Source organism: Bos indicus x Bos taurus, chromosome 25, assembly GCF_003369695.1.
Source record: "Bos indicus x Bos taurus breed Angus x Brahman F1 hybrid chromosome 25, Bos_hybrid_MaternalHap_v2.0, whole genome shotgun sequence".
NCBI lineage: Eukaryota > Metazoa > Chordata > Mammalia > Artiodactyla > Bovidae > Bos > Bos indicus x Bos taurus.
In genome coordinates this window covers 40,084,565-40,107,626 of record NC_040100.1, presented here as the reverse complement: position 1 = coordinate 40,107,626, position 23,062 = coordinate 40,084,565, and the positions used below count along the sequence as shown (strand labels likewise).

The 23,062-nt window shown below is 61.0% G+C and overlaps 6 protein-coding genes across 10 annotated transcripts; 3 read left to right on the top strand and 3 right to left on the bottom strand.

Annotated features, from left to right (window-relative positions):
• The first annotated feature begins 690 nt into the window (after positions 1-690).
• CLDN9 (claudin 9) lies at positions 691-2,533 on the top strand. Its single transcript, XM_027526997.1, has one exon. The coding sequence runs from the start codon at positions 1,411-1,413 to the stop codon at positions 2,062-2,064; it is 654 nt and encodes a 217-aa protein (XP_027382798.1). The 5' UTR covers positions 691-1,410; the 3' UTR covers positions 2,065-2,533.
• A 209-nt stretch (positions 2,534-2,742) lies between these two features.
• Positions 2,743-6,262, bottom strand: CLDN6 (claudin 6). Its single transcript, XM_027526998.1, has 2 exons — positions 6,021-6,262; positions 2,743-4,017 (listed from the first exon to the last, which is right to left on the bottom strand). The coding sequence occupies exon 2, from the start codon at positions 3,989-3,991 to the stop codon at positions 3,326-3,328; it is 666 nt and encodes a 221-aa protein (XP_027382799.1). The 5' UTR covers positions 3,992-4,017; positions 6,021-6,262; the 3' UTR covers positions 2,743-3,325.
• A 1,005-nt stretch (positions 6,263-7,267) lies between these two features.
• TNFRSF12A (TNF receptor superfamily member 12A) lies at positions 7,268-9,337 on the top strand. The gene is made up of 4 exons (XM_027526996.1): positions 7,268-7,405; positions 8,151-8,255; positions 8,495-8,629; positions 8,715-9,337. The coding sequence occupies exons 1-4, from the start codon at positions 7,312-7,314 to the stop codon at positions 8,768-8,770; spliced, it is 390 nt and encodes a 129-aa protein (XP_027382797.1). The 5' UTR covers positions 7,268-7,311; the 3' UTR covers positions 8,771-9,337.
• Positions 9,338-9,564: 227 nt separating this feature from the next.
• On the bottom strand, positions 9,565-11,257 carry HCFC1R1 (host cell factor C1 regulator 1). 3 transcript variants are annotated; one of them, XM_027526994.1, is made up of 4 exons: positions 10,779-11,257; positions 10,418-10,474; positions 10,178-10,306; positions 9,565-9,937 (listed from the first exon to the last, which is right to left on the bottom strand). In XM_027526994.1, the coding sequence occupies exons 1-4, from the start codon at positions 10,871-10,873 to the stop codon at positions 9,802-9,804; spliced, it is 417 nt and encodes a 138-aa protein (XP_027382795.1). In that variant the 5' UTR covers positions 10,874-11,257; the 3' UTR covers positions 9,565-9,801. The 3 variants fall into 3 exon arrangements, with proteins under 3 accessions (XP_027382795.1, XP_027382794.1, XP_027382796.1); XM_027526993.1 differs by having other exon boundaries at positions 10,178-10,333; positions 10,779-11,011; XM_027526995.1 differs by lacking the exon at positions 10,418-10,474 and having other exon boundaries at positions 10,779-11,178.
• On the top strand, positions 10,966-14,017 carry THOC6 (THO complex 6). Of its 2 annotated transcripts, none has more exons than XM_027526991.1 (13): positions 10,966-11,316; positions 11,893-12,008; positions 12,117-12,181; positions 12,272-12,375; positions 12,505-12,542; positions 12,625-12,673; positions 12,797-12,868; positions 12,948-13,050; positions 13,135-13,184; positions 13,275-13,337; positions 13,437-13,547; positions 13,633-13,767; positions 13,847-14,017. In XM_027526991.1, the coding sequence occupies exons 1-13, from the start codon at positions 11,278-11,280 to the stop codon at positions 13,925-13,927; spliced, it is 1,026 nt and encodes a 341-aa protein (XP_027382792.1). In that variant the 5' UTR covers positions 10,966-11,277; the 3' UTR covers positions 13,928-14,017. The 2 variants fall into 2 exon arrangements, with proteins under 2 accessions (XP_027382792.1, XP_027382793.1); XM_027526992.1 differs by having other exon boundaries at positions 11,098-11,180.
• Positions 14,018-14,047: 30 nt separating this feature from the next.
• BICDL2 (BICD family like cargo adaptor 2) lies at positions 14,048-21,968 on the bottom strand. 2 transcript variants are annotated; one of them, XM_027526988.1, is made up of 10 exons: positions 21,887-21,968; positions 20,253-20,548; positions 17,420-17,635; positions 17,070-17,186; positions 16,814-16,960; positions 15,762-15,959; positions 15,490-15,639; positions 14,908-15,035; positions 14,629-14,749; positions 14,048-14,542 (listed from the first exon to the last, which is right to left on the bottom strand). In XM_027526988.1, the coding sequence occupies exons 2-10, from the start codon at positions 20,532-20,534 to the stop codon at positions 14,381-14,383; spliced, it is 1,521 nt and encodes a 506-aa protein (XP_027382789.1). In that variant the 5' UTR covers positions 20,535-20,548; positions 21,887-21,968; the 3' UTR covers positions 14,048-14,380. The 2 variants fall into 2 exon arrangements, with proteins under 2 accessions (XP_027382789.1, XP_027382790.1); XM_027526989.1 differs by lacking the exon at positions 21,887-21,968 and adding an exon at positions 20,662-20,815.
• Positions 21,969-23,062: the final 1,094 nt, after the last annotated feature.

The following is a 23,062-nucleotide window of genomic DNA, read 5'->3' as shown; positions in this document are numbered from 1 at the left end:
CCAGGGAGGCTTGACCTTCTATGAATTTGCTCCTGGCTGGGGAGGTGGGTAGGTTGGAGGGGGAGCGGGAAGGATTTGAGCCATGGTCTGTGTGACCCCCAGGCTGGGCTGTTTCCACAAGGGGAGTCCTGGGCTCTGATGGGGTCTTCAGGAAGGGGTGTGCGTCCTGAGTTCTGCGAGGCAGGACTCAGGGACTCCCAAGTCACCTGGGCCTCACCCACCTCGCCCTCCCCTGTGGTGTCTCCCCAAACAGAGCCGGGCGCTGGGCTGTCCCCCAACCAGGGTTCACCCCCTTCTACTCTCCCCCTTCCCCCACCATCACAAGAGGCTCTTTATCCCCCGGCCCCACGACACCCTCAGCCACTCAGCTCAGCCCCCAGTGGCAGCAACAGGAGGGGGAAGGCACACCTGAGCTGAAGTCAAGGTAGTGGTGGGGGGTGGTTTTCTAGGCCGTTGCCTGGGCGATGCCACCTGAGCTGGGCGCCAGGCACCTGTCGCCAGGGGAACAATGCGGGCGGGGCCCTCTCCCTCGGGAGCCACCAGAGCCACTAGGCTGAGACGGGAGATGGATCAGATTCCAGAGTGCTGGGTGGGTGGGCTGGGGGGACAAGGGTGTGTGATACTGGGGAAGCTGGTGCATCTGCAACATGAAACAGAAACAAAATGGGGAGGGGGAGAGCAAAGACAGCGGGGGGCCGGGTTTCAGGAGGCTCAGCATGGTGCCCAAGGGGTCCTCCCACTTTCAGCCTGAGTCAGGGCCAGTCCTGTCTCCTCCTCATTCCTTTGTCCCTGTGTCCCCACAGGCATGGAGGTTCTTTCCTCCCCGGTTCGTTCCTGGTCACCAATCCCCCTGCGACTCTGAGCCCCCCCACCCCCAGCCCTGCCTCCTCCCATCACTCCGGCTCCTCCCCCTCCTCGGCCTTAAAACCCCTCTTCGGCAGCCAGGATTCCTCAGGTGGCACCGCCGAGTGAGCTGCTCAGGCCCAGAACCTGCGCCAAGCCCCGTCAAGGGACGTGGCTCGGCTTGGCTCTCCTCTGCCGGCAGGTGGGTCGGCGGGAGAGTCTGTGCAAGCTGGTCAGACGGTCAGACGGCGGCGGCGGGACCGACTGCAGGGCACCTGAGGGGCAACGGAACCCGCTTGGGAACGGCAGCCACTCAGCTGAGCGAGACTGAGGGTGGATTTGTTGCTGGGGGTTCAGAGACACATCTGTGAAGGGCACAGAGCAAGGAGGTGCCTGCAAGAGGCTCTCGGATGTGGTGAGTGCTGTGTGGGTCAGAGGACGCTGACGCGCTCTTGCTGGACACAGAGACCCCCCACCTGCGTTCCCACAGGCGTGGAGCATCAGACCCACTCCTCTGATCAACCGGGCCGCTTAGAGTGGGGAAGACCTGACTGAGGGAGGGGACAGATGGCTTCCACTGGCCTTGAACTCCTGGGTATGACCCTGGCTGTGCTGGGCTGGCTGGGGACCCTGGTGTCCTGTGCCCTGCCCCTGTGGAAGGTGACCGCCTTCATCGGCAATAGCATCGTGGTGGCCCAGGTGGTGTGGGAGGGGCTGTGGATGTCCTGTGTGGTGCAGAGCACGGGCCAGATGCAGTGCAAGGTGTACGACTCGCTGCTGGCGCTGCCGCAGGACCTGCAGGCCGCCCGGGCCCTCTGCGTCATCGCCCTCCTGCTGGCCCTGCTCGGAGTGCTGGTGGCCATCACGGGCGCCCAGTGCACCACCTGCGTGGAGGACGAAGGAGCCAAGGCCCGCATCGTGCTCACCGCGGGAGTCCTCCTCCTCCTTGCGGGCATCCTGGTGCTCATCCCCGTGTGCTGGACGGCCCACGCCATCATCCAGGACTTCTACAACCCCATGGTGGCCGAGGCCCTCAAGCGGGAGCTGGGAGCCTCCCTCTACCTGGGCTGGGCCGCGTCCGCCCTTCTTCTGCTGGGAGGGGGGCTACTGTGTTGCACGTGCCCCCCGCCTCAGATCGAGCGGCCCCAGGGACCGAGGCTGGGCTACTCTATCCCCTCCCGCTCGGGGGCATCTGGGCTGGACAAGAGGGACTACGTGTGAGGCAAATGTCCCAGGAAGCCTGCTGCTGGAAACCTTGACCTTGTGCTGGCTGCCCCGCTCTCAACCTTGCCTTCCACTCTCACCCCTCTGCCAGGTGGAACCCACTTTCCAGAGGCAGGAGCAGGCCTGGCTGCAGAGCTAGTCTCAGCACCCGGCCCGAGTGAGCCTAGACCCTCCTCCGTGGAGGCCCCACCTGCAGCCTGGCCAGTGCTCCTGCTTCTTTCTTCTTCTGTCCTGGATTCAGGCTGGTCCTCCTCTTCCCGAGTCCTCCCTTGCTCCCAGAACCTGGGCTTCACCCAAAGAGCAGTAGCTCCTTATGCCTTCTCTGGCCTGGAGTTGGCCCTCTCTGCCTGGCCACTACCGGGATCCAGAGCAGCTGCTCTCCTCTAGGCCCAGAGACCCTGCCCATCACCTTCCCCCCTCACCCCACCTTCAAGTAGGGAATAAACAGAGCATTTGTAACTCAGAATAAACAGAGTATTTGTGGTTGGGCTGGGAAGACCTGATGGCCTCCCGTGGGTTTGTCAGGCAAGGCCTGCTCCAGGTCATGCCCAGGCAGTGACCTCACTCAGGCCATGCGAGTCACGGGGCAGGGGACGGAACACGGGAGGTGTGACAGTCATGCCCACCTTCTCCTGCCAGTCTGGCATTCAGCAACCTCCCCAGCAACACCAAAGGTAAGTAATCAAACAAAACATGCTTTATTTAGTAACAACTGGTGAGTGTGGGCAGGATATGGGAAGTGCACAGGGGCTGGAGTAGGAGGGTCAGGGGTCAGCACAAGGGGAACATGACTCAGGATGCAGGAGCCAGAGGTCAGAAGACTTGGAGACTGGCGGGTCTTTGGTAACTTATCACCTGCTCTTCTGGAGGCTACATAAGGCTCGAGAGCCCCTGGGGGTTCCAGAGGCTTGACCAGCAAGGAAAGGCTTGTCCTATGGAGGCCCTGGCCCCAGCACCAGCAGGGCACAGCGTGGTATCCTTCACATGGGGACCACAGTTCCAGGTTGGTCTCTAAGAGAGGGTTGTCCAGGGTGGAGAACAATCCAGAAACTGAAGCATCACCTTTTTGGCTCCATCTTCCAAAGTGAGGAACACCAGTAGCAGACCCCAGGTAGGTTATCAAGTGGATTAACCACTGCCCCCCACCCCCAATAAGAAGCCAAAACAATCCCAAAGCTGTTATGGATCACCATCTCCATGACTCCAGTGCAGTGGGTTAGACTCCACTGTCAAAGGAGCCCCCACTCCCCTACCCAAATTAGACGTAATTCTTAGTGGGGTATTCGGAGGGACCCCGAGAGGCGGTATGTGGGGCTGATACTGAGTATCGGGCCATATAATGGCTGGAGCTCCGGGAGCCCCCAGAGGGGCAGGTGCAGCACAGTAGCCCCCCACCCAGCAACAAAAGGCCGGAAGCCGCCCAGCCCAGGTAGAGGGAAGCTCCCAGCTCCCGCTTTTGGGCCTCGACCACCAGAGGGTTGTAGAAGTCCTGGATGATGGTGTGGGCGGTCCAGCACACAGGGATCAGGGTCAGGACCCCCGAGATGACAAAGATGATCCCAGAGGTGAGCACCAGGCGGGCCTTGGAGTCCTTGTCCTCCACGCAGGTGGTGCACTTGGCTCCGGCAAGGTAGACCAGCAGGCCAAGCAGGGCCACGAGGAGAGTGATGACGCAGAGGGCCCGGGCGGCCTGCAGGTCCTGCGGCAGCGCCAGCAGCGAGTCGTACACCTTGCACTGCATCTGGCCCGTGCTCTGCACCACGCAGGACATCCACAGCCCCTCCCACACCACCTGGGCCACCACGATGCTGTTGCCGATGAAGGCGGTCACCTTCCACAGGGGCAGGGTGCAGGACACCAGGGCATTCACCCAGCCAAACAGAGTCAGGACGATCCCCAGGATTTGCAGACCAGCGGAAGCCATGGCGAGGCTGGGGCTGAGACGCTGCGCTGGGGGACAAAAGTAGAGTAAGGGTAAGACCAGCTGGCTCAGCCCCTCATTCTCAATGAACGCTAGGTCCCTTGCCACATGCCATAGCCACCACACAGGACACCAAGAGTATGAACCCTGGAAGTCAGTTTGAACCCTGTACATGGGCAAGGCACGCTCCAAGCCTTATTTTCTCAAGGGCAAATGAGCATTTAATGCTTCAGCATTAATTTTTCTCCCTAGGAAATGGCAGCCCACTCCAGTATTCTTGCCTGGAGAATCCCATGGACAGAGGAGCCTGATAGGCTACAGTCCATGGGGTCGCAAAGGGTCGGACAGGCAAAGAGTCGGACACAACTGAGCGACTTCACTTTCACTTTCTTTTCAAGCAAATGCTGGGGTTCCATTGTGGCTCAAACAGTAAAGAATCCACCTGCAATGCAGGAGATCTGGGTTTGATCCCTAGGTTGGGAAGATCCCCTGGAGAAGGAAATGGCAACCCATTCCAGGATTCTTGTCTGGAGAATTCCATGGACAGAGGAGCCTGGTGAGCTACAGTCTGCAGGGTTGCAAAGACATGACTGAACTACTAACACACACACACACATGTAAAGGTTAGCTAGCCATGGCCCTTTGGGTACAAAGGGATAAAAGGGATGAAACAACAGGATGCAATTTTTCAGTAGTTTCCACAGGGCAAATGGGTGGTGGGTTGGCTCTAGCCATGAATTCCAGGCTTAAAACTTAGTTTTAACACCAAGAACAGATCCAAGTTTCCTCTTAGCATCCAACGTAAGTGTCCAAACCCTTCACCCCAACTTGGATCCATGCCCCAAAACAGGTGGCTGCTAGTTTGATTTTAAGATATAGTGTGGACGGTGGCCAGACAGTCCTGGCCTTGCTCACCACTGCCTGGTTCAAACCAGCTCCACCCATTCAAAACCTGGATGGGGCAGGAGAGGTGGAGAAGAAACACAACAAAACAATAACACCAGCCCTTCCCACCCAAAGTACTTCCTTTCCCAAGGTCCCCAGCTGCCCCCTGGAGTCCTGCCCTCTGCCCTGCCTACACAACAGACTCCCAAGGTTGGTGACATTTTCTTGTGTATTCTTGCCCCAAATGCCATCCTCTTAGGGCCCAATTTCCCCTAAATTGGGGGAAACTCCACCTTTGGAGTCTGTCCAGTGAACCAGCTCCTCTGGGGCAACTCTGGCCCCCTCACATCCTCATTTGTCTCGGAGGTCGTTTGGGGGGCGATCAGTTCCTTTCAGGGTCCCCCTATGATCCTCCATTGCACAAAGTTCCCGCGCACGGCTGGGACCTAAACTTAGCACCAGCCCCAGCGGGTGGCCAGAGGGCAGACTCTCCATTCCTTTGCACCGCGCCCATAACCCTGGAGAACTCATGACCTCAGGGGAGACCGGACGGGGCGGGCCGTACAGCGCCAATCCCAACCCCAGGGTCAGCCCTCCAGGCCTCTCCTCCCGGGTTAGGGTGGGGGCCACGCTAGCCTAGGCACCCGGCACCTCAGCCTTACAAGCGCGCCCCTGCTCTCGGCCCCTTCCCTTTCCACGCGCTATGGCCTCGGCTCATCCGAGGGCGTCCCCTCCAGCTCTCGATCCCTATTTCCCCTGAGTCTGGCCCGAAGGAGGGTGTCCTCAGCCCCCCGCCGTGGAAGCCGCGCACCCTGGAGGGGCCTAAGGGCGGCGCTCGCCGCGGGGTCCGCTCGTACAGGTGAGGGGGAGAAGGGCTCGGCCCTAGAGAGCAGCACAGGTGGGGGAGGGGCTCCCGGGTTTCGGTGCCTTTGTCCTGGGCAGGGGGAGGGGCACTTAACCCTTTCGCCGAAGGACCCCTTCAGGGCCCCGGTTCGGGTGCAGGCGTCCCCCCGCCCCCAGGGGCTCGCGGTCAAATCAGCTCAGGTTCGTCTCATGCACCGCAACCCAACTCTGCCACGACCCATGCGCCCCGCAATCCCCGGTGTCTACCCCTTCCCCCACGACAGGCGCACCTGCCCAGTCTCACCTGAGGAGTCCACAAAGACTCTGAGTAGCCGGCAGAATGTGGAGATGGGGGCGGAGGCGGGGGTCTTTAAAGAGGCAGTGACGTCACCGGCCCACCGCCCTGGGGAGGGGCAGAGACCCTTGTCCGACTTGCGGCGAATCCCAACCTGGTCAGTAAGGGGCGCTCGAGCCTGCAGCCTCTGCTTGCACACCTCTGGCCCGGGCCCCTGGTAGCACCCGGCTGCAGTTCTGCCCGCTGGGAAGGCGCGCGGTGCGGGGCCGAACAGAGCTCGGGTCTGGACTCCGGAACTCACCTAACCTTCCCGAGCCTCATTTCACTCCGAAAAAGGGAGACAGCATTTTACCAGTCAATCCTAAAAGAAACCAATCCTGAATATTCATTGGAAGGACTGATGCTGAAGCTGAAGCTCCAATATTTTGGCCACCGAATGCGAAGAGTGAAGTGAAGTGAAGTGAAAGTCGCGGCTGACTCTTTGCGAGTCCACGGGCTATACAGTCCATGGTCTACCCCCACTGGGGCTGGATTCCTTACCAGCTGAGCCACAAGGGAAGCCCAAGAATACTGGAGTGGGTAGCTATCACTTCTTCAGGGGACTTTCCCAACCCAGGAATCGCACCGGGGTCTCCTGCATTGCAGGCTATCAGGGAAGCCCTGATGTGAAGAGCGGACTCATTGGAAAAGACCCTGATGCTGGGAAAGATTGAAGGCAGGAGGAGAAGGGGACGACAGAGGATGAGATGGTTGGATGGCATCACCGACTCGATGGACATGAGTTTGAGCAAACTCAGGGAGAGAGTGAAGGACAGGAAGGTCTGGCGTGCTGCAGTCCATGGCGTCGCAAACAGTCGGACACCACTGAGCAACTGAACAACAAACATCAACAAATGTCCCAAGGTAGAAATGAAACGACACAGTAGTATTATTTTTGTTATATTATTATACCCTCGGGGCCCTTAAGAAAGCTGCAGTTATTTCTGAGATGGGTTGTTTCGTGTCAGACCCGCTCCCTCGCCCAACACACACCTCCCGGGCTTCAGCCACCGAGAAGGCAAGGCCACATCTGCCTCTCTTTGGCATTCTGGCCGCTCCGGCGCAGAGGAGGCGTTTGTTGAGGGAATGCCTAAACTTAGCGGGCGGGGCAGGGCGGGATGGGCCGTCTAGGGGCGGATCGTGGGGGCCGGGCCAAGACGAGGGGTCCGCCCCGGAAGGCGGGGGCGGGGGCGGGGCCGCCGCTGTGTGCCCGGGTCCACGGGTGGCGAGCGCAGACGGCAGCGGCTGCCAGACGAGCACCATGGCTCCCTGCCCGCTACGCCCGCTGCTGCGGCTCCTCGTGCTGGGGCTCGGGCTGGCGCTGCTGCGCGCCGCGGCCGGGGAGCGAGTGCCAGGTATGCCGGTTCACGGCCGGGCGGGAGGGCGTGGGAGCGGGGGTAGTCCCCGGGCCGGGATCCGGGAGCCGGCACCAGGAGCCTAGAGGCGGGTCAGAACTGGGGGACCAGGCGGACACGGGGATCCGGGATCAGACAGTCCTCAGACACGGCATCCCCTGATCAGGAGAGGTCCCATCCCTCTCCCAGCTTCTTCCGTAGTCCGGGCCTCAGTTTCCCGCCTGTCCGACGTGGGGGGCGGGGTGTTTCTGTCCTGAGAGTCTGAACTCGGAAGTGGAGAAAGTTTGAGAGAGGGATGTCTCGTCTGGTAAGGCGGCACGCCCCCAACCTGATCAATACCAGGTCTGCCCACCCCGCCTTAACCGAAGAGTGGGGGGCTGTTGAGGGACACAGACCTCCGTGCCCCCTATACCATGTGGGGTGCCCCCTTCTATCCGGTGACTTCAGTGCCCAGCTATGCGGGGGGAGGGACCGGGGTCGGGCCCAGTGCCCGGGAATGAGTCACCCGCCTGCAGCGGGGTGGGGGGGCCGGTTATGGGGACCTGACTGCCCCCCCCCCCAAAGCGTTCCGCACTATGCCCCCTGCTCCCCTGCGCTGCCGTGTCCCGGTCGGGCCGTGCGGTCACCTGTGAGGAATGCGGAGGGCGACGGTGACTCACGTTATTCGAGCCGGGCCGACCCTGACCTCAGCCCCCAAAATAGCCGCGCCCCGCCCCCAGCCTCTGACCCGCGGCCCCCTCCCCAGGCACCACCCCCTGCTCTCGCGGCACCTCCTGGAGCGCGGACCTAGACAAGTGCATGGACTGTGCCTCGTGCCGGGCGAGACCGCACAGCGACTTCTGCCTGGGCTGTGAGTGGGGGCGGGGCCGGGGCAAGCAGACCCCAAGCTAGGGGAGAGGCTTGCGGGGTGGAGCGGGGGAGCAAGGGACTTGAGATCTGGGAAATTAATCGGGGTGGGGGGTGGAGGCTGGAGTGAGGAAGGGACTCTCGCCGGGGTAGGGACCTGGGGGAGGGAAGCCTGGAGGTTCCGATCTAGGGGGTGGGGCTGGCCTGAGAGGAGCGAGGTCTGACTTGAAGTCCCGCCCCCAGGCACTGCGGCCCCTCCAGCCCCCTTCAGGTTGCTGTGGCCCATCCTGGGGGGCGCCCTGGGCCTGGCCCTCGTGCTGGGGCTGCTTTCTGGCTTCCTGGTCTGGAGACGGTGCCGCAGGAGAGAGAAGTTTACCAGTAAGTATGTCCCCACCCGTCCACTGGCCCCCCATCATTTCTCAACATCTTCCCCACTCCTGACACCCCTCTTCTTATTTTGCAGCCCCCATCGAGGAGACCGGTGGGGAGAGCTGTCCTGGCGTGGCCCTGATCCAGTGACAGGGCGCGCCCCCTGCCAGCAGGAGGCTGTGCCCGCTCATCATTCATTCATTCATTCTGGAGCCAGCCCCAGCCTCCCAGACACAGCCAGAGCCAGGCTGCTCCAACCACAGGGGTGTGGAGGGATGGGGGACAGTGAATCACTTCTCTAAGGTCTGGGCCCAAGCTTCCGAAGGGCCTTCCAAGGTGTCTGACTGCCCTGTCTCTGGCTCCAGAATAGAAAAGGAGACCCTGGCTGGCTCATGCCAGACAGCTGACGCTAAGGAACCGCAGCATTTGCACAAGGGTCCCCACCCCCACCCCCACCATGGCCTGGGGGCCAGGCTGACCTGAGGGACCGACACAACACCAGGTCCCACCCACTCAGATGTACTGAAATTCCACCACTTGGGATCTCAGCCTGGGGGGTTAGGGACCTGTTCCTAACACTAGAGGGCTGGCCCTCTAATGGGGCTGGCCCTAAGACACTGCCCCCCTCGGACCCCCTAACACAGGGGAAGATATTTATTTGGGGAGAAAATGTGGAGGGGGAGAGAATTTATTAATAAAAGAATCTTTAACTTTAAATGGTTTGGAGAGTGGCATGATCCCAGCCTGACTTCCCAGAGCTGGAGGGGAGGAGTGAGTCACCGCGGGGGTGGGGGCGAGGCTCTGACTCACCCATTCTCAATGCCTGAGCCCAGCCTGCCAGGACCTGGCCGGCCGCGACCGTTTTCCAGGGAAGTGCTTGAGGAGAAATCCGGCATTCAGCACCCCTCCCTGCCCTCCCTTCCCCAAAGAGCCTGGGTTCCAGATTGAAGCTTTCATTCACTCAGCAATCTTTATTCAATTCTCAGCGGGGAAGGGATGGCCTCCTTTCCCATGTTCCTGCCCCTTCCACCTCAGGGCTCTGTGTCCTCTGTTGAGGGGAGGTCCTGTGCCCAGAGGCCTGGTCTGGAGGAAAAGCAGGGCAGCTGGTCCCTTCTTGGGAGTGCTGCTCTCCCTTGTTCAGGGGAAGAAGTGGGGGGGCCAGGGGCACTGCTCCCCAGATCTCAGAGCTCCATCATGTCCCCAGCTGGGGATGCAGGGTAGTGGGGGGTGGGAGTGTCCCCCAGCCTCAGCAGCCGGAGAGCCTCAGGGATCAGGTTCCCAGGGTAGCGCCAGAGAAGCAGCTCAGAGCAAGGGCTTCTGGAAGAGGAAATAACAGGGCACAGGGGCAGAGGCTGGCCTGGCAGAGCCACGCCCCACCTGGTCCAGGTCCCCAGGGGCTCCTGGACTGCTGGCACCTTCCAAGGAGCCAAGTAGGGAAACAACAGAGGTTGGCGAGAAGCTAAAAATAGCAGTGTGAGGCAGAGCCTGGAAATGGGCTCCTAGGACTGGGTATGATCCCCTGGAAGGCCCAGCTGGCGGACTGTGGATGGTGCCTACCTGAGTGGGGGCAGAGCTGGGGGGAATGCTCTGGGGGGGCTGCAGTAAGGGTGGTCATTGTGCAGGCTGAGTCGAGAGAAGTGGGTGGCCATGTTCTCCTCGGACAGGAACTGCTTGCGCAGGGGCTCCCTGGGGAGAGACGGGGAGGCAGGAAGGCTGGGATTCAGAGGAGAGGTAGCCTGATGGGGACCTGAGATGACGGAGGACTTGATGGGAGTCCCTCCCTGCCCCCAAACTCACTGCTCCTCCTCCAGGCGCCGCTTGGTGCTCATGGGCACAGCTCCTCGGAGAGGGGAGCTGGGAAGAAAAGAGAGCTAGGAGCACCCCACCCTCTTGGCGCCATCCCCAGGATCTGCCCGCCTGAGCCTGCAGCGTCAGCCAGCAGCCCCCCGGCCCATGCCTGTCGCTGACGTCTAAGTCACCCTCTCTCCCAGACCATCCAGGAGCCTGCCTCGGAGGTCTCCAACCTTATCTCAGCTTATGCCCAAGCCCTGCCAATTAGCCCCACCGCGTGTCATCCTGCAGACCTGCTCGAGGCCCCAGCCAAAACTCCTGGGACCCTGGGCCGGGCCCACCCAGGGCCCCCCACACCCACACACACCTCGCGTCCAGGCCTCCAGAAGCCCCCGAGGCGGCCCGCGGGTCGCGCTGGGCCCGACCCTGGGGGCCTCGCTCCAGGGGTTGCTGCAGGATCATTGGGGTTCGGGGTCCTGCGGGCAGAGGGGTGGGATCCAGGCGGCAGGGGCGGAGCCTTTGAGGGCGTGACCCAGCGCGTGGGGCGTGGCTTTAGGCGCGCGCGCGGCCAGGTTCCGCGCAGGCGCGGAAGAAGAACCGCACGCAGCTGGAAGGCGGGTCTGCTCAGCGGGGTGGGGGAGGGGACCCGACGTAGCGGGGTCGCGGTGGGCGCCACTTGGTGTTGGGGTGTCTTCTCGGTGGTCACCTCTGCTCCTGGGACTTGGGTTACGCGGTGGCCGTCTTCACGCCGGCCGGCCAACAGTATCGGGTAGGTGAGGAACCGCGAAGGGGAGGCGCCCACTGGTACTTCCGGACTCGTGAGGCTGCGTTGCGGGCGGAGCACTCTGGGACTTTTAGTTCTCTTGATGGAGCGAGCGGCGCAGCAAGCGGTGCCTCTGGGTCAGGTGAGGGGGGGCGATGCGCAGTGCCTTCTGGGATTTGTAGTTCACGCCCGGCTCCGAAGGGGCACGGCAGGGAGTCGTGCCCTGAGCCCTGTTTTGCGTGGGCTGTTGGTGGGATCGGATTCTGACCCGGGGGAGGGAGGATAACCCAGAAATACCTCAGGGGCCTAACGTGAAAGTCACAGGATGCGGATCAGGGGTCAGTACGTTTTTCTGTATTGGAGTAATAGAGTAGTTTTTTAAGCAGTTTCTGAGCGAAGACAGAAACTGCGACGCTATGTACAGTAGCTCATCCAATCATGACAAAATCTCCCATGAGCTCTATTTGACAGTTAAGGAAACCGGGAGGAGAGGCTGAGTCTTTGCTCAGATTTCCACTAGGCATCATGCCTCAGCTCTCCCCTTCCTCACCTCCCTGGAGCCGCCCCTGGGACTTATATGGGCAAGGCCCACTTGGTGGGCTGTCTCAAAGGAGAACTGGGTGGTGGGAGGCCTGACTGCGCAGGGGAAGCAGGAAGGAGTATGTGGATCAGAGGTCTCGGATGCCCCAGCCTGCCTTCATCCAGCCTCTCTCCACAGATGGAAGTGTTTCAGGCCCTGCAGCGGCTGCACATGACCATATTCTCCCAGAGCGTCTCACCCTGTGGGAAGTTCCTGGCAGCTGGCAACAATTATGGACAGATAGCTATCTTTAGGTACCCTTGCCCCTGCTCCCCACTGTCCATGAGCTCTGGCAGTTGGCCCTCTGGGGGGCTAATGCCCCCTTCTTCTGACACTCAGGCCCCTCTCCCCTTTCCCTTCAGCTTGTCTGCTGCTTTGAGCTCCGAGGCCAAAGAGGAAAGTAAGAAGCCCATGGTGACCTTCCAAGGTGGGTGCAGGCATTGAGTCTGGCTTGGGGGACCCCAGGGTGGATGACAGGAGCAGGACGAGGTCACTCAGCTTCTGTGCTTCCTTTTAGCCCATGACGGGCCCGTCTACAGCATGGTCTCCACCGATCGACATCTGCTGAGTGCTGGGGATGGGGAGGTGAAGGCCTGGCTTTGGGCGGAGATCCTTAAGAAGGTGAGTGTGGAGCTGGGGGAAGGGCGAGGTACCCAGACACAGAGAGAGCCTTTGAGGCCACCCAGTGCATGGGGTCACAGAGAGTCATATGATTCAGCGATTATACAACAAGCATTTCTCTCCATGAAGGGCTGTAAGGAGCTGTGGCGTCGTCAGCCCCCATACAGGTGAGCCAGGCCCTGTGAGCAGAGGGCACCTGGGGGTGAAGGTGCCACCTCACCAGAGTTGACTCTGCTTTCCTTCCCTCAGGACCAGCCTGGAAGTACCTGAGATCAATGCTCTGCTTCTCGTGCCCAAGGTTTGAGTCCTTCGTAAATTCGGGGCTCTTCCCTGTCCTGTTTTTGGCCCAGATTTTGATCCTTCCCCTCTCCCTGGCCTGACTTGACCCTGACTTCTGACTCCATCCCGCCTTCCTCTGCAGGAGAATTTGCTCATCCTGGCGGGGGGAGACTGTCAGCTGCATGCGATGGACCTTGAGACAGGGACCTTCATGGTGAGAGAGCAGGGCCGGGGGAGCAGGGGCAACGGTGTTCCTCCTGGGTCTTGTCCTGACACTGCCCCTCTCCCTGCAGTGGGCCCTCCGGGGCCACACGGACTACATCCACTGCTTGGCACTGCGGGAGCGGAGCCCGGAGGTGCTGTCGGGCGGCGAGGATGGGGCCGTGCGGCTTTGGGGTAAGGAATGTCGCATTGGAGGGAAGACTGGTGGTAAGGGAGGCTGGGGCGAGGAGGATGCCTCTCATGGTTCTTCCTCCGCAGACCTGCGCACAGCCAAGGAGGTCCAGACAATCGAGGTCTACAAGCACGAGGTGAGGGCACACCCCACGCTCTGTCCTCCCTTCTTCCTTCCTGGGCATCTCCGATGTCTTCATCTTCTGCTCTGTTCTCCTCCCTCCCAGGAGTGCTCGAGGCCCCACAATGGGCGCTGGATCGGATGTTTGGCAACTGACTCGGACTGGATGGTGAGCCAGGCAGCATGCAGGCTGGGGTGGCAGCTCGGGCCTTGTCTGGCTGAGGGCCCATGGCTCACAGTAACTGGGGACCCCCATCTTTCTGCCCAGGTCTGCGGAGGAGGCCCAGCACTCACCCTCTGGCACCTCCGATCCTCCACACCCACCACCGTCTTCCCCATGCGGGCGCCACAGAAGCACGTCACCTTCTACCAGGACCTGGTGAGGCCCTCTGTCTTGTTTCTGCTGTCCCTGCCCCGCTCTTCCTCCAGCCCTGAACTCTGAGCTCTCTCCCTGTCTTGCACAGATTCTATCAGCTGGACAGGGCCGCTGTGTCAACCAGTGGCAGCTGAGTGGGGAGCTCAAGGCCCAAGTGCCTGGCTCCTCCCCGGGACTGCTAAGCCTCAGCCTCAACCAGCAACCAGCAGCCCCTGAGTGCAAGGTAGGTCCGGGCAGGGGTGGTGGGGACCCTGGGAGGCCAGGGTGTTGGGGCAGGTCAGTCACTCCCCTGTTGTTTCTAGGTCCTGACAGCTGCGGGCAACAGCTGCAGAGTGGACGTCTTCACTAATCTGGGCTACCGAGCTTTCTCTCTGTCCTTCTGACCTCCAACAGCGTCTCCACCTCCATCTCAGGGGTTCACAGTGTTTTCTTCTTTTTTTTATACAAATAAAATTAGTGGCTTTTTTTTTCAATGTACTTTCTTCCCAAGAACAGAGGCCAAGTCGGTGTAATGATTTATATATTATTCTGTCTGATCTTGATACATAAATACCCACCCCCATCCCCGACCCGCAGCTGAGGGCCAGGGGGCTTAATGCCTAGAAAAGATAGATTTATGTAGATTTGATAAACAGCTCTGCCACACGTGCCCCTGCCACCCGTCTGGGGTCTCTGGCCCCCAAAGCTGGCCCCTGCTCCCAGTGAGCCCTTGCCCAGCCTCCAAGGGAGGGGAGGGCACCAGCTGCCTTTGGCAGACAATCGGGACCCATCGCTCCGTTGGCCAGAAAAGGAAAGTGAGCCAAGAGGGCAAAGCCAGCCCTGCCTGTTCCCGGCGCTCAGGTCCTTCGGAAGAGGGTGCTGAAGAAGCCGCCGGCAGGCCCAGGGCTCAGGCGCAGGGAGAAGCGCGTTGGGGCGGGGCGCGGGGCGGAGGTGGCCGCACTCAGCTCTTGTTGGCGTTGCGAGCGCAGTTGCTGGCCGATGACCACCTGCATGTCGTCCTGTGGGCGGGCCGGCGGGGCGGGTCAGCGTCCGGCCCCGCCCCCACCGGCCCCTCCCTGTCGGCCCCATGCGCCCCGCCCCTCACCTGCCAGGCCTCCAGCTCTTGAGTCAGCGCCACCTTCTGGCGGATGGTGCGAAGCAGCTCCCGGGAGAGGGAGTCCCGCTCCAGAGAAACGCGGCTGAGCTCCAGGGACAGTTCCAGGACCCTGCAGGCGAGGGGCAAAGAGCAGGTCCGAGGACGCTGGGGCTTCAGCGTGCAGGGGTGATAGGGGGGTCCTGGACCCAGGCGGAAGTGAGACCACTAATACGAAACGAGGGAAGTCAGAGGGCCCCCGGGCGGTGGTGAATGGTTGCAGATGCTTACTTGTTCATGGCCTCGTCTCGGTCCGAGAGGGCGCTGCTTAAGGCCTCCTCGGGGTCCTGCACCCGCAGTTCCTTCTGCCTTTGCAGTTCCTCTCGCAGGGACTGTAGCTCTGCCTGCTGCATCGCCATCTGCGGCCAGGGTAAAATACAGAGAGGCAGTTAGGCCCCTTGGTTGTCCCAGCGCTTGCTCCTCAAGGAAGTCCAGACTCTAGTTCGCTGCCTTCCGGTACCTCCCACCTCCCATCTCTACCTGCTCCACAAACAACCCTGACAGCTAATGATCCTGTGCTGGAGATGAATCTTCTGAATGCCTAGCGGGGTGGGGTGGGTCGGGGTTAGATGGATGGTCTAAGCCTGCAGGAAAGATACATGGAGGAGATGGGACTTAAGGGGGAGTGTAGTTCAGGAAGTCTTCCTGGAGGAGGTGACATACAGGCTGGCTGTTGAAACTTGATGGCAAGTTTGTTGGGATGAAGGAGTATTCAAGTAGAGAGGGATTCGTGGGGAAAGGCTTGGCGGTGTAGATGGGAAAGAGAAACTGACATTGAGAGGAGCTTTGCATCCAATACTATGCTCCCCCTACCTCGACCTGTAACCGGAACACTTCCTCCTCCTCTTCTCCCAATATCTCCTCTGGGCTCAGGGATGTTCCCTTCCTGGGAGGCTCCAACCTCTCCTCTTCGGGCGAACGCTGCTGGCTGGATGCTTCTTGGGTCTCCGGGGATAGAGTGGTCTGTCCACCAAAGAAATAGATCAGGGCAGTGTCAAACCTTCTAGGGATAAAAAAGGAGGGGCGGAGTCTGCAGCCCTCCGGGATGGTGAGTGTGGAGCCTGGTGGGCTGAGAGCTCGCTCACCAGAGCACCTCCGCTTCTGTCCGTGTTCTGGTTTTGGTCCTGGTCGCTGTCTAGGCTGTGGGCGAGCTCTAACTGCAGCGAGGCTCCCGAGAGGTCGGCGTCCTGGAGGCGCGATTCCTCCTCCAGCTCCGAGACGCGCCGCTGCAGCCTCCGCAGCGCGCTCAGCGCCTCCTCAGTCTCGGAGCGTGCGCGTTCCAGCTGCGGCAGACGAGCGAAAGCGTGAGCGTCACCCGGATGCCCCCACCGCCGGCCGACAGGGGGCGCCAGCGCGCCGCGGGAGTCAGGCATCCCCGGGCGTCCGCCCGGCCCAGCGCCGAAGTCTGCTCCCGCTCCCACAGCGCGGGGCGGCCGTGGGACCCGCAGTCCCCCTCGGCACATGCCACTTGCCTCACCTATAGAGCAGGGCCCCGACAAGTACCCAGACTTCAAAGCCTCCAGTCACCCTCCCTCCAGTCCCGCCCCATCCGGTCACCTGGAAAAGCCCCGCCCCGTCCCTGACCGGGCCGGCCCACCTTCTTACTAAAGCTGTCACCTGGCCCTGACTGATCCTCTCTTCTCAGCCAGGCGACCTGCTGAACGTATCACACCCTTCCCGCAGCCATGCATCATGCACCCATCTCACAGATGGGGAAACTGAGGCTGGTGTCCCACAATAGTAGGGAGGGACCCTGGGATAAGAACCCTGGTAATCTGACCTCAAAGCAAGCGCAACCTTCTAAGATCTCAAACATCAAGGCATACTGCCTCCTTCCATTTTCTTTCCTCTGTTTTCACACCCAGACCTGGTCCAGGTCCCCATCACCTCCGATGGGGAGCTCTCGCCTCGGGCCCATCCCTGGCCTCCAGCTGCTGGTCTCTGATGCATCCTAGAACCACCAGCCCCACTCAGTCTCTGTGGCTCCCACTTGCCCTTGTGCTAATGCCTTTGCCCTTCTGGCCCGGCTGCTAGGGCTCCCGGTGACCCAACTCTGGGGTCTTCTCCCAGGAGGCCCCAAGGCAATGGTCCAGGTCCCCAGCCTGACTCGCCCACCCACCCCAGCCCTGCCAGCCACCTCTAGACCGTGCTCTCGCCTCTCCCGCCGCAGCAGCAGCAGCTCCTCATGGGTGACCTGCAGCTTGCCCCGTCCCTTCTCCAGCTCCTCACGCAGACCTCGAATCTGGGCCTCCAGGTCCTGCCGGCGACTCTGGAGCATCTGATTCTGGGGAAAAGCCCATCAGAGCTAAGAGTGGGAGGGCAAGGCTGGGCCCAGACAGCCCCCAGGCCAGCCTTTCCCGCTTAACAGACCCCCGGCCCCAGTTGGCACTCACCTCCCCCTGCAGACTCTCCAGCCGCGTCCTCAGCTCTGCCCCAGCCAGGGCCTGAGCCTGGCACTGCCCTTGAAGGCTGTCCAGTTCCCGCTGAAGCTCCTGCTCAGTCTGTGAGGCCTGGGGATGGGGTTGGGGATCAACAGAGTCCTCAGCTGGCCCACGCAGCAACAGGCCCAGCACTTCCATCCCCAGACGTCCGCCCCTCCTTGCTATGGAACCCAGGGTCAGGGCCATCCAGCCTGGGCCAGCGCAACCACCCCCACCAGGACGGGGCCCAGCGCACCCACCCCCACCAGGACCGGGTGTCCGCCCCCTCCTTGCCGAGGGACCCGGGGTCAGGGTCGTCCCACCTGGGCCAGCTGCTGGCTGAGCCGGAGGTTCTGTTCGCCAAGTTCACTGAGGGCCCGAGCCCGCTCCCGGCCACTGTCCTGCTGCTCAGAACGCTGCTCCCCGAGCTGGGCCCTAAGGGCCTCCACGTCCCTCTCCAGTTCCACTGCCCTGGCCTCCCACTCGGCTCCCCGGGCTGCCAGGCCCCGGCGCAGTTCATGGTTCTCCTGCTGCAGCTGCTGTAGAGCCGGGACAGAGGGGCGGAGACAGAGAGGGAACAGTGAGACTGGAGGGGACACAGAACGACAGGCAGAGACCTGGGGGGGGCGGTGTCTCAGGGGGTCTGAGGCAGGCCTGAGAGCCAGAGACAGGACAGAGCTGGGGGGAGCGGGCAGGGGGGCAAGACGCAGCCTCGGATAGTAGAGGAGGCAGAGGAGCCATAGAGCGGTTTCTGGAGGGGCTGACCCTGGGCCTGAGTTGGGCGAGGCTCCCCGGTGCCCACTCACCTCTGGCTGCCGCCGGGGCTTCTGGGCCCGAGGTTGCAGGCGCCGTTTATGGCGCCTGAGTCTGGCAGAATTGAAGCCCCGGCCCATGGCCTCACACAGCTGTGTGCTCCGGAGATCCCGCCTCTGCTCAACCCCTCTCCCCCAGCTCCTCCTGGCCAGCTCCCTCTAATTAACCCTGGGCAGCCGCACCCGGCCCCACGCCTCTGCCCGCCCTCCCCCAGAACCTGTATAACCAGTGGGGGGACGCTCCTGGCACACCCAGAGGACCAGCTTGGGGAGGCGGGCAAGTCAGAGGCCAGCGTCTGCCCGCTCACCCCTCTGTAGACTCCATGCAGGACGGTGACACTACCATAGCTGCTGTGACGATTAGCAAGCCCTCCTGCTAGGGCTTCACCTATATTATTGTCTTTACTCCACGGGAATTAGAATCCTTTTGTTGGTGTTTAGTCACCAAGTCGTGTCCGACTCTTGCAACCCCATAGACTGTAGCCTGCAAAGCTCCTCTGTCCACGGAATTTCCCAAATGAGAATCCTGGAGCTGGTTGCCATTTCATTCCCCAGGCGATCTTCCTGACCCAGGCATTGAATCCACATGTCCCGCCGCTGAGCCACCAGGGAAGCCTTTAAAATCTTTAACATCTTCATTTTACAGATGAAGAAACTGGGCCTCAGAGAGGTTAAATGCCTTGCCCAAGGACACACAGTGAGTTACTAGAGCAGGGATTCTAACCCAGACAGACAAATCGTTAACCAAATACCGTGGGGCAGCGGGGGGTGTGGACAACACAGCTCTAGGATTAGCCCACCAGTCTGGGGTCCTGTTGCCCTATTGCTCTGGCCAATGCCCAGCTCCGCTTCTGCTTTGTGGTCAGGCAAGCTCCCTAACACCTCCAAGTCCCATCCATCCATCTAGCCATCCATCCATCCATCTATTCATCCATCCAATATTTCCTGAGCTTGCCCCATTTTGGGGTCTGGCTATCAGCAGTAAGTGAAACCACCAAATTCACTGCCTGAAACAGCTTAGAGTCCAGAGGCAAATGAACACATTTGAACCAGGCAGTTTCGGAGAGGGGCACATTGAGGGCTCTAAAGAAACCCTGAGAAGTGATGAAGAGGAGTGAGATGCGGTGGGGGCTCCTTCAGGAGGAAGTGGTGTCTAAGTTGACTCCTGTAGGGCAAGAAGAGGGCTACACCAAGGAACAGCAGGTGCAAAGGCCCTGAGGCCATAAGTGTGGGTTGCTCAGGGAACTGAAAAAAGGCCCCTCAGAGGAGGGGCCACGTGGCTGAGATGAGGTCGGGGGGCTCACTTAGGACGTTTAGGCCCTGGTGAGAACTTTTGGTTTCATTCTAAATAAGGGGAAGCCATTGGGAGATTCTGAGCAAAGACTGAAATGATCTGATTTGCAGTTTTTGAAGATCCCTTTGGCTACCCCGTGGACAAGGAGCTCAAGGGGCAAGGTGGAAGCTGGGGACCAGTGAGGAGGCAGCTGCTGTGTCTGGGGCAGAGATGATGGCACTGCGGCCAGCTTGGAGAGATGATGAGAAGTGAGAAGACTTGGTGTCTAGTTTCAAAAAAGAATCAACAGGACTTGCCAGTGTGGGAGGAAAGAGGTCGTGGAGATGCTCAGGCTGGGGCCCTGCGGTGGGAAGCTGGGGCGGGCAGCAGGCGATGGGACCACGGAATCCGGTGCCACTTCTGTTGAGATGCCCATTAGGTGGCCAAGTGGGGAGGGTGTGGGGCCGACAACATGGATACAGGAGTCAGTGGTGTCCTGGGTGTGTAGGGGGCCAGATGTGACTCCCAGGGTGAGAGTGGCCACAGCATGGGCGGAGGGAACCATGTGTATCTCCCAGAGCTGAGTGAGAATTGGCCAAGATCATGAGTGGAAAGTGCTTAGCCCAGAGCCAGACAGGGAGAGAGTGCCTAGGATCTGTTGGCTGGGGTTTGTGCAATACTGCTGAGGAGCCAGACCCAAGGTTCAGAGAGGGCCAGCGGCTTGCTCAAGGTCACACAGCCTGGCAGGGATCTGAACTTGGGTCCTGCCTTGCCCTCGGAGCCTGTGTTCTTTTCTCTGCAGTGGGCAGCCTGTGGGACCTTTAGTTCTCCAGTCAGGGATGGAAACTGCATCCCTGCATTCCCTGCATTGGAAACACAGAGTCCCAAACGCTGGACCACTGGGTTGTCCCGGAGCCCATGTTCTTAACCATTGGGCAACACTGCCAGGGAGACTGGTCCCAGCCCTGGACTGCTGTTCCAGAGGCAACCCTGCTTTCGTCCCTCTGCCCCCTACCTGGTCCCTACCCCCTGTCCTCCACCCCCCAGCCCTGCCCTCTGCTGCCAGCTCACTTCTTCACGCTCAGCGCGCTGGGCGTTCAGCGTGTCCAGCTGCCGCTGCAGCTCCTCATTGCGCTCCAGAAGCATCTTGCCAAGCTCCGCTGCCAACAGCAGGTCTTTCTCCTTTTGCTGCAGCTGCAAGGCCAGGTCCTCTGGCTCCTCAGGCCCTGGGCCCCCTCCCAGGAATGAGTCCCGCCGCTCCAGCACAAAGGGAAAGAAGCCCTCATCACCGCTGGGGGAGGCGCCCCCTGAGAGCAGCCCGGCCGGAAAGCTGGGCCCTTCTGGGGAGTTCATGGCACTGGCAGCATCTGTAGGGGCAAGTAGGGCTGTGAGGAGAGGTGGCGACAGGACTCCTCCTCTGCAACCCATAGGGGTTTGCCCCCCCCGCTGGCCAAGACGCGGCTCTCTTGAAATTCTTCACCTGCCACTGGCCCTCTGAGTCTTCCCGGCCAAGAAGGGTTAATGATCTGTGTCTTGTTCTCCCAGTTCCGTTAATGTCCCCAGGGTAAACTGAGGCAGGGAGAAGCAGGAAGAGAGCTGCCCGGGCTCCTGCCTCTGGTAGATGGTTTCTGCCCCCGGGAACTTGTCCCAGTGCTCCAGGACCACAGCCCACCCCAGCCACCGCACCGCTCCCCTCTACCCCCGCTTCCTCTTCCCTAGGCCCCAGCTGTTTTGGTTCACCAGCTGGGAAACTCTGCCCCGAACCCGGGTTCTTGGGACTCAGGACTCAAGAGATAAATCCAGCCTCTTCTCCCGAGAATCCAGGGCCTTGGGAACGTAGGTGTCCTAACCCCTTACCCCTCAGAAGTCCAGCCCCCTCCCCTTCCAGAAGCCCAGGCCCATGTTCCCTGGCCTCCAGCGCCCCCTGGTCCTTGTTCCCCTATTTCCTCAGGTCCCCAGACCCTCAGCCCGCTGCTTCTGGACCGCTGGCCCAGGCCCCCAGTTCCCAGCCACCCGGGGAGGTAACAGGTTGTGCCCGCGCGGGCACTGCCTTCTGGCCACTCCAGGTTTCTGTTTACTTCCCGCCCGGCCCTGGGGAAGGAGCCTGGCGGCGCTCCCCCAGGGCCGCCAGGGGCCGCAATTCAAGGGCTCTGGGGCTCAGGAGGGAGGGGACCCACGGGGTTCCCTGGCCTTTTCCCCATGTTACCCCCCACCAACATGCCTGGGGCTTCCTCACCCACTGTGAGTGCGGGCGCACACACACACACACAAACACCTGACTTTTCCCTTCCTCCTCTTGGCAGGTGCCAAACCCCAGACCTCTCCGCAGGACCCAGGCATCCGCGGTCTTCCCAGCTCAACTGCCCCCGGACGGACCGGGGGTCTCCCCGACGTGGCCCCTGCGGGTCCAGCCCGCTCTGGGACTCGGGGGGCATCCCGCCTCTTCGCCCCTCCCCGCACTGAGCTACCAGCTCTTAGCACCCCCACCGGGCGTCGGGGACACCAGCCTCTCGACCCCCAACCCTCGGCGTCGGAAGCCCAGCCACAGCCTTCCCGCCTTCCTTCCTGCCCGCTCCCGGGGTTTCCCGGTCCCCAGAGTCCGGCCCGGCCACCCCTGCCCGCCCCACCGGCCCGCGCCCTTTGGCCCGGCCCGGTCCGCCCGAAGCTCGAAATGGCCCCTGTCCTCTCGCCCCCTCGGCTCTCACCCGACGGCGCCGGGCTGCCTCCGAGGTCCCCGCGGCCCCGGATACCCTCTTCCGGGGGCGGCGCCGGGTGCACCACCCGCACAGGTGAGGGGCGGGGCCACGGGGCGCCCCCTGGTGGCCGGAATGGCCAGGTGGGGCCTAAAGAAAGGCAACTCCACCCAGGTCAGAGCCACTGACCCATTTTGCTGCCGCGGAAAACGACAGGGCCCATTAATCGAGCACCTGCTGTGTGCACACCCTACGCTGAACATAGACGTCGGTTCCCTTTCCCCTCACAACTGCCCTGTGAGATAGGACATTACTAACGACAGCAGCAAATCTAGCGGGTATTAAGCACTCTGCTAAGAAAGCTCTTATTTACTTTCATGACATCCTCATGAAGCAGGAACTACCATTATCCCCGTTTTACAGATGAGGAAACTGAGGCCTAGCAAGGATCTATCTTGCTTGGGGTCACATGGACAGGAGTTGAACGTGAGCAGCACAGGTGTGACTTCTTAGGCTGATTCCTGTGTGGCAGGTGAAGACGGCTGAAGTGACTTGCCCATAATCACACGTTAGCCTGTGCTCCTCCCAACCTGAGGCTATCGGCTCCTAGGCTGCAGAGTCACCGGCAGAGGACGGGGTGAGGAGACTGGGAGAACCCATGGCTGATTTCCAGGGTTGAGCCCAGGGCAGCCTGGGGCTTGCAGGCGATGCCCCAGCCATGACCTGGTGGCTTCTCGAGAGTCTCCTCAGACTTCCAGGGCTCCCTGGGTCCCTGTGAAAGGGGCTCCTGGCCTAGTGAGTGGGGACAGATGGAGGGCTGGGAGCAGTGGTGTGTTAGTAAGTCTTAAGGCTATCAGGGGAAAGAGAAAGCCTTGACTTGTTAATTCTGCCCATTTCTGTGCTATAAATACTCCCTCCAAAGCTGATTACATTTTTCTTTCTTTCTTTTTTTTGGCAGCACTTGGCAGCGTGTGGATCTTACTTCCCTAACCAGGGATCGAACCCATGCCCCTTGCAGTCGAAGCATGATTCTTTTTTCTTTTTTTAAAATTTATTTATTTTGGTTGCACTGGGTCTTTGTTGCTGTGCCCAGACTTTCCCTAGTTGCGAAGAGCGGGGCTACTCCTCATTGTGGTGCACAGGCTTCCATTGAGGTGGCTTCCCTTGTAGCAGAGCATGGTGTCTAGG